Source organism: Mustela nivalis (assembly GCF_964662115.1).
Source record: "Mustela nivalis genome assembly, chromosome: 14".
In the NCBI taxonomy this organism is placed as follows: domain Eukaryota; kingdom Metazoa; phylum Chordata; class Mammalia; order Carnivora; family Mustelidae; genus Mustela; species Mustela nivalis.
Genome location: NC_139033.1, coordinates 57,582,043 through 57,598,735, shown reverse-complemented (window position 1 = coordinate 57,598,735; position 16,693 = coordinate 57,582,043). Strand labels below are relative to the sequence as shown.

The 16,693-nt window shown below is 35.2% G+C and overlaps 1 protein-coding gene across 6 annotated transcripts in view; it reads right to left on the bottom strand.

The window, feature by feature from the left end:
• Positions 1-16,693, bottom strand: part of CCDC178 (coiled-coil domain containing 178) — a 444,107-nt gene that overhangs the window by 337,495 nt on the left and 89,919 nt on the right. For all 6 annotated transcript variants that reach the window (XM_082699591.1, XM_082699596.1, XM_082699595.1 and 3 more), the window contains one exon: positions 13,339-13,481. In XM_082699591.1, the coding sequence (XP_082555717.1) occupies positions 13,339-13,481 (143 nt within the window). The remainder of the gene's footprint in view (positions 1-13,338; positions 13,482-16,693) is intronic.

The following is a 16,693-nucleotide window of genomic DNA, read 5'->3' as shown; positions in this document are numbered from 1 at the left end:
CTGCTATTCAACATAGTACTAGAGGTCCTAGCCTCAGCAATCAGACAACAAAAGGAAATTAAAGGCATCCAAATCAGCAAAGAAGAAGCCAAATTATCACTCTTCGCAGATGATATGATACTATATATGGAAAACCCAAAAGACTCCCCTCCAAAACTGCTAGAACTTGTACAGGAATTCAGTAAAGTGTCAGGATATAAAATCAATGCACAGAAATCAGTTGCATCTCTCTACACCAACAACAAGACAGAAGAAAGAGAAATTAAGGAGTCAATCCCATTTACAATTGCACCCCAAACTATAAGATACCTAGGAATAAACCTAACCAATGAGGCACAGAATCTATACTCAGAAAACTATAAAGTACTCATGAAAGAAATTGAGGAAGACACAAAGAAATGGAAAAATGTTCCATGCTCCTGGATTGGAAGAATAAATATTGTGAAAATGTCTATGCTACCTAAAGCAATCTACACATTTAATGTAATTCCTATCAAAGTACCATCCATCTTTTTCAAAGAAATAGAACAAACAATCCTACGATTTATATGGAACCAGAAAAGACCTCGAAGAGCCAAAGGGATATTGAAAAAGAAAGCCAACGTTGGTGGCATCACAATTCCGGACTTCAAGCTCTATTACAAAGCTGTCATCATCAAGACAGCATGGTACTGGCACAAAAACAGACCCATAGATCAATGGAATAGAATAGAGAGCCCATAAATAGACCCTCAACTCTATGGTCAACTAATCTTCGATAAAGCAGGAAAGAATGTCCAGTGGAAAAAAGACAGCCTCTTCAATAAATGGTGTTGGGAAAATTGGACAGCCACATGCAGAAAAATGAAATTGGACCATTTCCTTACACCACACACGAAAACAGAATCAAAATGGATGAAGGACCTCAATGTGAGAAAGGAATCCATCAAAATCCTTGAGGAGAACACAGGCAGCAACCTCTTCGACCTCAGCCACAGCAACATCTTCCTAGGAACATCGCCAAAGGCAAGGGAAGCAAGGGCAAAAATGAACTATTGGGATTTCATCAAGATCAAAAGCTTTTGCACAGCAAAGGAAACAGTTAACAAAATCAAAAGACAACTGACAGAATGGGAGAAGATATTTGCAAACGACATATCAGATAAAGGACTAGTGTCCAGAATCTATAAAGAACTTAGCAAACTCAACACCCAATGAACAAATAATCCAATCAAGAAATGGGCAGAGGACATGAACAGATATTTCTGCAAAGAAGACATCCAGATGGCCAACAGACACCTGAAAAAGTGCTCCATATCACTCGGCATCAGGGAAATACAAATCAAAACCACAATGAGATATCACCTCACACCAGTCAGAATGGCTAAAATCAACAAGTCAGGAAATGACAGATGCTGGCGAGAATGCGGAGAAAGGGGAACCCTCCTACACTGTTGGTGGGAATGCAAGCTGGTGCAACCACTCTGGAAAACAGCATGGAGGTTCCTCAAAATGTTGAAAATAGAACTGCCCTATGATCCAGCAATTGCACTATTGGGTATTTACCCTAAAGATACAAACGTAGTGATCCAAAGGGGCACGTGTACCCAAATGTTTATAGCAGCAATGTCCACAATAGCCAAACTATGGAAGAACCTAGATGTCCATCAACAGATGAATGGATCAAGGAGATGTGGTATATATACACAATGGAATACTATGCAACCATCAAAAGAAATGAAATCTTGCCATTTGCGACAACGTTGATGGAACTAGAGCGTATCATGCTTAGCGAAATAAGTCAAGCAGAGAGGGACAACTATCATATGATCTCTTTGATATGAGGAAGTGGTGATGCAACACGGGGGCTTAAGTGGGTAGGAGAAGAATCAATGAAACAAGATGGGATTGGGGGGGAGACAAACCATAAGTGACTCTTTTTTTTTTTTTTTTTTTTTTTTTTTTTAAATATAGCTGTTTTTTTTTTTTTTTTTAAGATTTTACCTATTTATTTGACAGAGAGAAATCACAAGTAGATGGAGAGGCAGGCAGAGAGAGAGAGAGGGGGAAGCAGGCTCCCTGCTGAGCAGAGAGCCCGATGCGGGACTCGATCCCAGGACCCTGAGACCATGACCTGAGCCGAAGGCAGCGGCCCAACCCACTGAGCCACCCAGGCGCCCCCATAAGTGACTCTTAATCTCACAAAACAAACTGAGGGTTGCTGGGGGAAGGGGGGTTGGGAGAAGGAGGGTGAGGTTATGGACATTGGGGAGGGTATGTGCTTTGGTGAGTGCTGTGAAGTGTGTAAACCTGGCGATTCACAGACCTGTACCCCTGGGGATAAAAATATATGTTTATGAAAAATAAAAAATTTAAAAAAAAGAATGAAGATGACCTCTTTGGGGAAGAAGGGGGCAGTGGTACAGACTGGGAAAGAGAACAAGAGAAATCTCCAGTATGCTGAAACGCTTCTATACCTAAATTAGGGGCATGGCTACATGAATGAATACATATTTTAAAAATCATCAATGTGGGGCGCCTGGGTGGCTCAGTGGGTTAGAGCCTCAGCCTTTGGCTCAGGTCATGGTCCCAGGGTTCTGGGATTGAGCCCCTCATCGGGCTCTCTGTTCGGCTGGGAGCCTGCCTCCTCCTCTCTCTCTGCCTGCCTCTCTGCCTACTTGTGATCTCTGTCAAATAAATAAATACAATCTTGAAAAAAAATTAATGTGTACACTTGATAGCATACATAATCATGTTTCTTCATGTGTATTAATACCCAACAAATTAAAAAATCATGAAGAACAATAAACATATCTCTAAAATTTTATATAAGAAATCATTTATAACTCCTCTAATGCTTACAGTAGAATTTTAGAAAATATACTTGATCCTGGAGTCCTGTGACAGATCCCCACATCTGACCCCCTGCTCAGCAGGAAGTCTACTTCTCCCTCTGCTCTTCTTCCTGTTCTTGCCCTCTCACTTTGCTCCTGCTGTCTGGCTCTGGCTCTCTCAAATAAATAAATAAAATCTTTTAAAATTTTTAAAAAAATATATTAAAAGTAAAATTAAAATAAAATTCCAGGCTTAAATCCCTGGTTTTATGAACTCACAAGATTCAGCCCCTGTTGGTTTCAACGCCAAATGTTATGGGAATCCACCTACCCCTTGCCAGCTCCCCATATAATAGTCTGTTTCTTGTCCTTCTTCACACAACTGGCTCCCTCCCTGCCTTGGATGTCCATGTTCTGTTTGGTTCCAAATTCCTGTCTCTGCCCTTCCTACCTTCCATGATGTGCTTTTTTTTCTACCTTTTGTTGAGTTTGTTCTGCCAGTCTTCAAGTCATTTTCTGGGTTATTTACACTACTGTGAATGTTATCTAGTTGTACCCATAAGAGGAGACAAGCTTAGCATCCTCCTACCCTGTCATCTTTCCAGCCTCTCTGTCTCATTTTAAATTTATTCATATATATTGTCAAATTGCCTATAGATGTATATAACAAGTATATATAACTGCTATCTATGTATGTGCAAAAGTAACTATTTTTAAAAAAATCTCCAGTATGAGGTATTATTAAAAACAACTTATGTAGCCATGTATTATTATAAATAGCATCCAAGTATTTCAACTTGCATTTGTTTGATTTCCAATAAGATGGGAGTATTTAAATATATATATAGACTTCATTTTGCATTTTAGTAATTGGAGTATTTTTTATTACATTCTTGATGTATTTGTGTTTTATCATATTCTTCTAATTCCTCTTGTTCACTGTAAATTCTTTATGGTCTAGTATATCAAAATAAAATTTTTATTCATTCAAATTGATTAATGATCATATTCATTGCAGAGCTGGAATCAAGTAAATATAAGCAAAATGAAGAACACAAAATTTATACATAGTTCTATTATCTATGTAATACCCATTAATGTTTTTATTTCCTCACATACAATACATATTTTAAATATTGTCTATTATTTAATAAGTCAATCACTCTTATAGCTCATCAGATTTGTTATGTGTCACTTAGTTACATGTATTTTCTAATTTGCATTTTGGTTTCTTCTTTGATCCATGGGTTATTAAAAAATACATTTAAAATTTTTTCATGATGAATTTATTATTTTATAGTTGTCTATTTATTACTACTTTCTAGCTGAATTTGTGGTTTAGCCAGGGAACATCCAGTTTCAACCCACTGAAAATTACTGAGTCTTCACTTTTGGCTCAGTGACTTGGGGTTATATATATATATATATATATATATATATATATATTTTTTTTTTTTTGGTAGGTATTCCTTATGTACTTTACTGAATGCACTGCTGATTACTGTTTCAATAGGTCAAGTTTACTAATCATAAAACTTAATCTTTATATTTCCTTGCTGTTTCAAGTGCAGTCTACTTATTGAATGTAACTATTGGTTACTGTTTCATTAGGTCACGTTTACTAATCATAAAGGTTAATCTTTGTATTTCCTTGCTATTTCAAGTGCAGTCTATGGACCATCAGCTTTACCTTGGGGCTTCTACAAAATGCAGAATCTCAGGCAAATTCAGTCCTATTAATGAGAGTCTGCATTTTTAAAAGTTTCCAAGGTGATGTTTGAGAAACCTTGCTCCTTATCACTACTAATTTTTACTACTTTTTTTTATTATTGAGAAAAGTGTGGTAAAATTACCTGCTATAACAATGTGTCTCCCTACATCTTTTTGTTTTTTGTTTTTTGTTTTAAATGCCATTGGGTTTTGCTTTATGTTTTGAAGTTCTCTCAGGTTCTTATTTTAAAGTTGTTATACCTTTCTGGGAGTTGATTAAATTTGTTCATCATTGTAAATGGATTCTTGGAATACTTTTTGCCTCCAGGAGAGGGAGAAGCAGACTCCCCATTGAGCTGAGAGCCCAACGGGATTTGATTCCAGGGCACTGGGATCATGACCTGACCTGATGGCAGAAGCTTAACCAACTGAGCCACCCAGGTCTCTCCTGAAGGATATTTTCTATTTTCATAGATTTCTTGATTTTTAATTGATCTTTAATATGTTAAATATATCTATAATCTAATTTTCATTTTTGTTAAGAAATATACTTTTTGACTGATTGCTATGAAACTATTTTATGCTTCCCTTTTAAGATCATCTCTTGATTTTGAAAGTCTGTTAATTTTATTTTATTAAGATACTTTGAATGTGGATCAATTTTTATTTATTCTGTTGGGATTTGTTAGTCTTCCAGTATTATTGATCTATGCATTATAATTATCATTATCCCTGGACATTTTTTTATATAATATATATATAATCTTTTATAGATTAATATAAAATATTAATATATAAATAATATATGGACATTTATATAAATAAATTTAATATTAAAAATAATAATATGAAAATAAACATATAAATAATATAAATCTAAAATTTATATAAATAATGAAGAAATAAATATATAAAAGATTAATATATAAACTTTTCAAACAATACCTTGGTACCATTTTAGGACTTAAACACATATTAGTTTTTCTTATTTTATCTTCCATGCCTCTTGATCATCTTCTCCTATTTTCTACATTTTCAAACCTTCTGAAGACTTTCTTATGGCATATTATCCATATAATTCTGTTGTATTCTGGGTCTCCTGTGAAAGCCATAGGTATCACCCCACAAACCTCCAACCATGAAAAGTGCAAATTACCAAAGAGCTCTGTGGTTGGTAAGCAGTTTCCAACAAGACTTTCAGTGATATCTGCATTTTGATATTCTCTCCTAAAATCACTTCTCCTTGCATGTGGGCCAGATCCAGAGAGTTTATTCCAATAAACAGAGTAAAGTAAAAGTGATGGAATATCATCTTTATGATTAGGTAGTAAGAGCTGTGACTTTTGTCTTGCTGGCACTTTCTTGCTCTATTGCTTATTTGATCTGACGAATTTAGCTGCCATGTTTTGAGGTGCTCTATAGAGAAGCCCACATGACAAGGACACAATCTAGGCCAACGACCCTTGAAAATCAACCTGCGGGGCGCCTGGGTGGCTCAGCGGGTTAAGCCGCTGCCTTCGGCTTGGGTCGTGATCTCAGGGTCCTGGGATCGAGCCCCGCATTGGGCTCTCTGCTCAGCGGGGAGCCTGCTTCCTCCTCTCTCTCTCTGCCTGCCTCTCTGCCTACTTGTGATCTCTCTCTGTCAAGTAAATAAATAAAATCTTAAAAAAAAAAAAGAAAAAGAAAATCAACCTGCTAACAACCAGAAGTGTGATAACAAGGAGTGTTTTACTTAATTTGGTCTGCTTGATCTATCGTTTTATGACAGAAAAAAACTGATGCTAATCAATTTATTCTTATAATGCTCAGTTTCTTTACATTATGCTTATAATGCTCTCAGCAGTTTCTTTACATATTTCTAGGTTATATTAAGTGCATATGATTTTATAGTTTTTCTATCCTAATAGTAGATTTTCATATACATATATATATATATACATATATGCATATATACATGTACAAACATGTATTACTTTTTAAAGATTTTTATTTATTATTTACTTGAAAGAGCAAGAGAGAGAGTGCAAGAGGGAGTACAGAGGCAGAAGGAGAAGTGGACTCACTGCTGAGTAGACTAACTGCTGAGCAGAAAGTCTGATACAGGGTTCCATCCCAGAACCCTGGGATCATGACCTGAGCCCAAGGCAGACGGTTAACCTACTGAACCACTCAGGTGCCCCTAAGCCTGGAATTTTAAAACTCAGCAGCCTCTGCTATGGGAGAGCCTAGAGGGCAATAGAAAGTCCCTGCCCTTAAAGAGACAGCAAAAGAAACAGCCACAAGGATAGCATAGAAGCAGCAGTTTTAAAAATGTCTGGGGCATACAGGAAGGAGAGTTATTTACTCATCTCACAGCATGTATCATAGGAGCAGGGATAGCAGGGAAACCTCTCCAGAAATAAAAAAGCTGGCAGGTGTCATTTCTCTCCCTTGCCCCCAGCATAAACACATGGCTACCTACAGGAATCAGTACAGCAACAATGCTCCCTACTTACCTGTACCAAGCCCTAACCCCTCTAAGTACAGCAGATCCATCCTCTCTAGTCATGCTTGCCATGTCGCTGCACTGTGGCATCCCTCCCCCAGAATATTGGTGCAAACCCTGCCAAAACCACATCATCTACCCATGAATTTTGTGGTGCCTGAATTCTAACAGCAAGGTTGGAAGGTCTCATTTTGCAAGCAGACCAGTGTGTACCTTGTTAAAATGCACCTCATCTAGCTCGGACCAAATATTGCCCACAAAAAGCAAAGAGAGCTTCTGCAAATGACTGGACTGAAGGAAAGAATGGCCAGAAAACAACAGGAGGGCATAGGCAACACACATAAGAGACACTCCTGAAGTGCCTGGGGAACACTGCAGGACCTCGTCCTCATAGGGCCATTACGTGCAAGAGCAGGAAACATAGCTTACTTTCCTAATATAGAAACAGATATGGAGAATTAGACAAAATGAGGAGACAGAGGAATATGTCCCAAATGAAAGAATAGGACAAAACCACAGCAAGAGACCTAAGTGAAACCATGTAAGTAATATGGCTAGTAGAAATTTAAGGTAATGATTATAAAGATACCACTGGTCTTGAGAAAAGAGTGGAGAACATCTGGGAGGCCCCTTAACAAAGAGATTAAAAGAACCAATCAGAGATGAAGACTACAATAATTGAAATTAAAACTACACTTAAAAGGATAAATAGTAGGCAGAGGAAGGAGAGGAACAAATTAATGACTTGGAAGAGTAATGGAAAACAATCAAGCTCAGAAAGTGAGAGGAAAAAAGAATTATACAAATTAAGAATAGACTTAGGGAACTCAGAAACTCCATCAAACATACTAACACTTGCATTATAGAGGTCCCAGAAGAAGGAGAGAGATAAAAGGGGCAAAAAAAAAATTATTAAAAAAAAGATTACCTGAAAACTTTCCTATTTTGTGGAAGGAAACAGATATCCAGATCCAGAAGGCACAGAGATCACCCCAACAAAATCAACCCAAGGAGGTTCACACCAAGACACATAGTAATTAAAAAGGCAAAAGGTAGTGATAAAAAAAGAATTTTAAAAGTAGGAAGAGAAAAGAAGAGAGTTATATACAAGGGAAACCCTGTGAGGCTATCAACAAATGTTTCAGCAACAAACTTCGTGGGCCAGAAGGAGTAAAATGATATATTCAAAGTGGTGAGAGGGAAATATGTGCAGCCAGGAATACTCTAACCAGAGAGTCTACTATTCAAAATAGTAGGAGAGACAGAGAGTTTCTCAGACCAAGGAAAACTGAAGGAGTCATGATCACTGAAACCAGTCCTACAAGAAGTATTAAGGAGGACTCTCTGAGTGGAAAGGAAAGACCATAAGTGAAAATATGAAAAATAGAAAACACAAAAGCAGTAAAAAAACTGTATCCATAAAAATCAATCAAGTGATTTACAAAATAAAAAGATATAAAACATGACACCATATACCTAAAACTTAGAGGAAAGAGGAGTAAAGAATGAGTTCCAACTTAAGCAACCATCAACTTAATCTACATTGCTATGTGGAGAAAATGTTATATAAAAACCCAATGGAATCCCCCCAAAAAACAGTATAAACTATGAAAGAGAGCAAGAGAAGAAAAAAATCAGAGAAAAACTACAAAAACCACAAAATAAATAACAAAATGGCAATATATCCATAATTATCAATAATTACTTTGAATATAAATGGACTAAATACTCAAGAAAAAAGAGAGTGAAAGAGAGATCAAAAATAAGATCCATCTATAAGCTGTCAACAGAGACTCATTTTGGAGCTAAAGACACATGCAGAATAAAAGTGAGGGGACAGAGAAACATTTATCATGCAAATGGATGTCAAAAGTAAGTTGGGGTAGCAATACTTATAACAGACAAAATAGACTTTTAAACAAAGACTGTAATAAGAGACAAAGAAATGCTTTATAAAATAATAAAGGGGACAATCCAAGAAAATATAACAAATATAAATATTTATATACTCAACATGGAAGTACACAAATACATAAAGAAGTTAATAAAAAACTTAAAGGAATTAATTGATAGTAATACAATAAGAGTAGGGGACTTCAATACTCCACTTATATCTGTGGACAGATCATCCAAACAGAAAATCAACAAGGAAACAGTGGCTTTGAATGACATACTAAATTAGATGGACTTAACATTCTATCCTAAAATAGCAAAATACACGTTCTTTTCAAGTCAAGTGTACACAAATATTTTCCAAAATGGATGATGTATTAGGCTATAAAACAAGTCTCAACAAATTAAAAAAAAAATTAAGTGATACTATACATCTTTTCTGACCACAGTGCTATGAAACTAGAAATCAACCACAAGAAAAAGTCTGGAAAGACCACAAATACATGGAGGTTGAATAACATACTACTAAACAATGAATGGGTCAACCAAGAATTCAAAAAAGAAATGAATAATTACATGGAAACAAACAAAAATAAAAATTAAAGGATCCAAAACTTTGGGATGCAGCAAAAATGGTTTGAAGAGGGAAGTTTATAGCATTACAGGCCTATCTCAAGAAGCTAGAAACAAACAAACAAACCACCTAAAATTACACCTAAAGGAGCTTGAAAAAGAATATCAAACAAAACTTAAACCAGGAGAAAGAAGGAAAGAAGAAAGACTAAGGCAGAAATAAATGATAGAGAAATAAATAAAACAGTAGAAGAGATCAACAAAACCAGGCGCTGTTTTTTAAAAAGATCAACAAAATTGATAAACCTCCAGGCAGACTCATCAAAAAAACAAAAACAAAAACAAACAAACAAAAGGCAGAAAAAAGAGAGGGGACTCAAACAAAATTACAAGTTAAAGAGGTGAAATAACAGCAAACACCACAGGAATACAAACAACTGAATGAGAATATTATGAAAAATTGTATACTAACAAACTGGACAACTAGAAGAAATGGATAAGTTCCTAGATATATATAACCTACCATAACTGAATCAGGAAGAAATAAAAAATTTGAACAGACTGATTAGCAGAAATGAAATTAGATCAGTAGGGGCGCCTGGGTGGCTCAGTGGGATAAGGCCATGATCCCAGAGTCCTGGGATCGAGCCCCACATCGGGCTCTCTGCTCCGTGGAGAGCCTGCTTCCTACTGTCTCTCTGCCTGCCTCTCTGCCTACTTATCATCTCTATCAAATAAATAGATAAAATCTTAAAAAAAAAAAAAGAAATTAGATCAGTAATTAAAAAACTCCCAACTAACAAAAGTCCAGGGCCAGACAGTTTCAGAGGTGAATTCTCCCAAACATTTAAATAACAGTTAATATCTAATCTTCTCAAACTATTGAAAAAAATAATAGAAGAGGAAGAAAAACTTCCAAATTCATCCTGTGAGGCCAGCATTACCCTAATACCAATGAAAATAAAGGCATCAATCAATCAATCAATCAATCAATCCAAAAAAGTGTATCCATAAAAATCAGTCAAACCCACCCCCTCCCCCCAAAAAACAAACAGAATTACTGGCCAATATCACTGATAAATGTACATGCAAATGTTCTCATGTTGAATACTAGCAAACCATATCCAACCATACAGAAAAAAAAAAAAAGCCATTTACCACGATCAAATGAAATTTATTCTCAGGATGCAAGGGTGGTCCAGTATTAAAAAATCAATCAACATGAGGTATCACATTATAAATGTATAAAAAGTATAAGGGTATAAAAAGAGAAAGTACAAAAATCTTTTCAATAGAAGCAGAAAAAGCATTTGACAAAGTACAACATCATGCATGATAAAAACCCTTAACAAAGGAGGTTTAGAGAGAACATACCTTAACACAATAAAGGTTTTAAAAGAAAAACCCACAGCAACCATCATACTCATTAGGGAAGAACAACTTTTCACATATGGTCAGGAACAAGACAAGGATGTCCACTCTCACACTTTCATTCAACATAGTACGGGAAGTCCAAGCCATAACAATCAGACAACAAAAAGAAATAAAAGGCATTCAAATTTTTAAGGCAGAAGAAAACTTTCACTATTTGAGATAATATGATACAATATATAGAAAAGCCTGAAGACTCCACCAAAACATTTAGTAGTTCTGATAAATGAATTCAGTAAAGTCACAGTATACAAAATCAATGTGGAGAAATCTGTTGCATTTTTTTTTCTTGTTTCAAGGTTTTATTTAAACTCTAGTTAGTTAACACACATTTCTATACACTAATAATGAAGCAGAAAAAGGATAAATTAAGAAAATTATCCCATCTATAACTGTACCAAAAAAAAAAATAAGGTAACTAAGAATAAACTTACCAAAGAAGTGTAAGATCTATACTCTGAAAATTGTAAGACACTGATGAAACTGAAAATGACACAAATAAATGGATAGACATTCCATGCTCATGGATAGGAAAACCAGATATTGCTAAAATGTCTATACTACCCAAAGCAATCTACATGTTAAATGAAATCCTTATTAAGATACCAACAGCATTTTTCACAGAACTACAACAAGCAATTCTAAAATTTATAGGGAACAAAAAAAGGCTCCAAAAAGCTAAAGCAATCTTGAAAAGGAAAAGCAAAGTTGGAGACATCACAATTCTGGACTTCAAGCTATATTACAAAGCTGTAGCAATCAATACAGTACAGTATTGCACAAAAACAGACATATAAATCAATGGAACAAAGTGGAAAACCCAGAAATAAATCTGCAATTATATGGTCAATTATTCTTTGACAAAGGAGGAAGGAATATACAATGGGGACAAAAAAGTCTCTTCAATAAATGGTGGAAGAAAAACTGGACAGCTACATGCAAAAGAATGAAACTGGATGACTTTCTTACACCATACACAATAATAAATTCAAAATGGATCAAAGACCTAAATGTAGGACCTGAAACCATAAAAGTCCTAGAAGAGAGGCCAAGTAGTAATTTCTCTGACATTGGACATAGCAACATTCGTCTAGACAGGTCTCCTGAGGTAAGGGAAATAAAAACAAAATAAAGTATTGAGACTACATCAAAACAAAAAGCTTCTGCACAGTGAAGGAAATAATAGTAAAAAAAAAAAAACTAAAAGGCAATCTGTTGAATGAGAGAAGATGTTTGCAATTGACATATCTGACAAAGGGTTAATATGCAAAATATATGAAGAACTGACAGAACTCAACACCCCAAAAAACAAATAATCCAATTTAAAAATGGGCAGAAGACACCTATAGACATTTCTCCAAAGAAGACATCCAGATGGCCAACAGACATGAAAAGATGCTCAACATCACTCATCATCAAGGAAATGAAAATCAAAACTACAATGGGATATCACCTCATACCTGTCAGAATGACTAAAATAAAAAACACAACATACAACAGGTGTTGGCAAGAATATGGAGAAAAAGAAACCTTCGTGTACTCTTGGTGGGAATGCAAACTGGTGGAGCCACCATGGGAAATAGTACAGAGGTTCCTCAGAAAGTTAAAAACAGAACTATCCTATGACCCAGTAATTGTACTACTGGGTTATTTACCCCCAAAATATGAAAACACTAATTCAAGGGGATACATGCACCCCTATGTTTATTGCTACATTATACATAGTAGCCAAATTATGGAAGTAGCCCAATTGTCCATTGATTTATCAAGATAAAGAAGATATGGTGTCCATATAGAATAAAATATTACTCAGCCATAAACGGAATGAAATTTTGCCATTTGCAACAACATGGCTAGAGTTCAGAATATGCTGAGCAAAATAAGTCAGTCAAAGACAATTAACACTTGATTTCACTCATATGTGGAATTTAAGAAACAGAACAAGTGAGCAAAGTGGGGTGGGGGGAAGAGCAAATAGAGAGACAAATCAAGAAACAGACTGGTAACTACAGAGAACTAATGGTTACCAGAGGGGTTATTGGGTGGGTGGGTGGGGGAAATGGGTGAAATAGAGGGTGGGGATTAAAAAGTACATTTATCATGATGAGCCCTAAGTAATGTACAGAACTGTTAAATCACTATACGGTACACCTGGAAATAATATAATACTGTATATTAACAATACTGGAATTAAAATTTTAAAAAACTTGTAAATAAAATGACAGAAAAATAGTACTTTAGGAATCTATACATATGTATATTACATATGTAAAAGACACATATCTTAATTTATATATAAACTTAGTCATAAGATAAATATAGGTTATTGAGATTCTTTCTCTTTATCTGAATTTTTATACAGGAATATAAATTACATTTTAATCAATATTTTTGTTCTAAGTGCTGTAAGCAGCGTTAGTGAAAAATTCTTACTTGTAGGCTTCTATGGTTGTTTCATCATTATGAATGTCTTGCTCCATGTTTTGTCTAATTTGTTTAACATTCAATTTGGCATTTTCAACATTTTCTATAGCTTCTTCAAGTTCTTCTTGAGTTTGTTTGTATAATTCCATTGCCTAGAAATGAAAATTATTTTTGTTAATACATGAACTTAATGTGTAATTAAAAGAATCAGGCAAGAGAAAAATCAGAGATAGGACTTAAATTTAGGTAGTTTTGATCTAAAAAAAAAAAAGTCCTTTACATCAATTTTCTTCCCATATTATTCTATTAGCACAGTAAATTTTTAGGTTTCCATTAGCCTGAAAAGCATCAATACGAGGGATGCATAAAAGATATTGAAGAAAAAAGTTCAGTATTCCAGGTGATATGAGCAAAACAAAATATTCATTTTTTAACCTACAAAAGAATCGTTATTTTTTATTGTTTTTATTGTTGAAATAATATTTTACTGTAGAAAACATGAAAAAAATAAGTGAAAACAACTGTAATCCTATCAGGAATAATCATTATTATCTTAATGAAAGGGTCCAAAATATTCCATTTTTATAGTTTTTATTAATTGTCAAATATCATAAACATTCTCCCTTCCCTCTCCATTTCTCCATTCTCTGTCAACCTAGAGAAGAAGTGGTTGTAGTCTGGACCTCCTACTGGAAAGCCCGAGGGAAGGAAGTACAAGGCAGTAGTAGGGAGTGAACAGTCCTCTCCCCAGTGGGTCAATTGGTAGACTGAAATAAAGCAATTGCCTCCTGAAAAAAGCAATAATGTTCATTAATGTTTTGAATAGCACAGGTAGTAGTAACCTCTACAAGATTATCCTTCAGGCATAGGAGTGTAGATGTACACATTTTAGTAGAGAGCAAGGAACACACCAGAATGAGGAGCTAAGCGAAGAGAGTGTAAGAGAATTCCTAATATCAAATAGACCATGTCCAACTTCTCAGTGCCTTTAGAAGAGGTAACCTGTGGGCATTGCTGGGGTGATGGTCTCCATGTTGGGAACCAGGTTACATCATATGAGACAAATTCATCTCCAAGGCAAGCTCTTGAGTTGGGTTTGTGTGGCACTGTTATATACTTCCGCCATTGATACTCCAATTGATGTGGATAATACTCTTGTGGCTCTGTGGTGTTATGAGGCTGGGCTGCTAGCAGAATTTGGAGGCAACAGAACCTTGGAGCTTGATTTGCAATTATCTGCAATTTGCAAGATATGCACTAGGGCTCAAGCACACTGACTAGAGGCGTTCAGTCCTTTAAGCAGTTAGTTTTTTTAGCATATCTCTAGCCAGAACCTCAAAACTGAGTCAAGACAGCAGAATAAAATAAAATAAAATAAAATAAAATAAAATAAAGTTATATGATAAAGGACTATAAATAAAACACTACACTATACTTCCTCTGGCCCCTAGCAATCACTAATCTGTTTTGTTTTATGGATTTATCTGTTCTGGATATTTCATATAAATGAAATTATACAGAATGTGATTTTTTTTAAAGATTTATTTATTTGACAAGAGAGAGATCACAGTAGGCAGAGCAGCAGAGAGAAAGAGAGAGGGAAGCAGGCTCCCTGCTGAGCAAAGAGCCCAAATCAGGGCTCAATCCCAGGACCCTGAAATCATGACCTGAGCCAAAGGCAGAGGCTTAACCCACTGAGCCACCCAGGTGCCCCAACATGTGATATTTTGTTTTTAGCTTCTTATTTAGCATAATGTCTCAAAGTTGATTTATGTTGTGACATATAACAGTATTTTATTTTTTAAAATTTCCTTCCTGTGGTATAGATATATCACATTTTATTTAGACATTAATCAGGTAATGGACATCGGGTTGTTTCCACCTTGGGCTATTACAAACACTGCTGCCATGAACATTTATGTACAACATTTGCTTTTGTTTCTTGGTTATCAGTTTTCAGTACTTTGGAGTATATATCTCGGAGTATAATTCCTAGAGCATATGGTATTCAGTGTTAAACTCTTTGAGGAAATGCAAGCATCTTTTCCACAGCATCTGCAACCATTTTATATTCTCACCAGCAAGGTGCCACAGTTCCAATTTCTTCACATAGACACTAAAACTTGTTATATTCTGTTTTATATTTATTCCCATCCTAACGGCTGTAAGTGGTATCTCACTATAGTTTTGGTTTGCATTTCTCTAATGACTAATGATGTTGAGATCTATCTTGTTAAATGTTTGTTACCCAAATACCAAAAGTTGTTGGGAGAGTTGAACACTTGATTAATATAGAATCATTGGTTGCTGTGCAGTAATACTTCATTGCCAGTTTAACCAAAGTGACAATAAAATATTTTTAAAAGTAATATGATTTTTAAAGAGCTGTAGTCTTTCCTAAGTGAGGAACTTCTGTTTACTTAAATAATCAAGAATATAATAAAATAAATATGAAGCATAGAGAGTTATTTTAGTAGGACAAAGAATCTCTGTAATCTAGGCAGATGACACAAAGAAACATATAACTTTAATAGCTTCTTTTAAGGGCAGATCAATAGTCCAAAATTATGTATTTATTTTAACAGATAGAAAATAAGATTCTAGTTTTGCATTAGTATAATATTTGATATTAATGCTCTTCTTGAAAGTCTTATAAATAAACACATCAGACAATGGCCACCTTTGATAATAAATAAAATTGTCTTTTCACAAACCAAAAAAAAAAAAAAAAAAGTTTGTTGCCTATTTGTATGTGTTTGGAGATATATCTATTCAAGTCCTTTGCCCATTTTTAACTTGGCTGTTTGTCTTGGGTTGTTGAATTTTAAAAGTTCTTTATATATTCTAGGTACCATACCCTTCTGAAATGTATAATTTGCAATATTTTCTCCCATTCTATAGGTATACATTTTTATTACTTTTCTGATCGTATCTTTTTTACTTTTTTTCATTGACACACAGTTGACACAAAAATTAGTTTCGGAAGTACAAGACAGTGATTCAACAAATCCCATACATTACCCTGTGCTCACCCCAAGTGTAGCTACCATCTGTTACCATATAACACTAATACAGTATCATGACTATATTGCCTAATCTGTACCTTTTAAAAAGAAAGTTATTTATCTGAGAGAGAGAGGGGCAAGGCATGAGATGGGCAGAGGGAGAGGAAGAGAAAATTTCAAGCAGACTCTGCACTGAGTGTGGAGCTTGACATGGGGCTCAATCTCACAAACCTGAGATCACCACCCGGGCCAAAATCAAGAGTTGGACACTTAACTGACTGGGCCATCCAGGTGCCCTTGTTATGCTATACCTTTTATCCTAGTGGTTTATTCATTCCATAACTGGAAGCTTGTTCCCC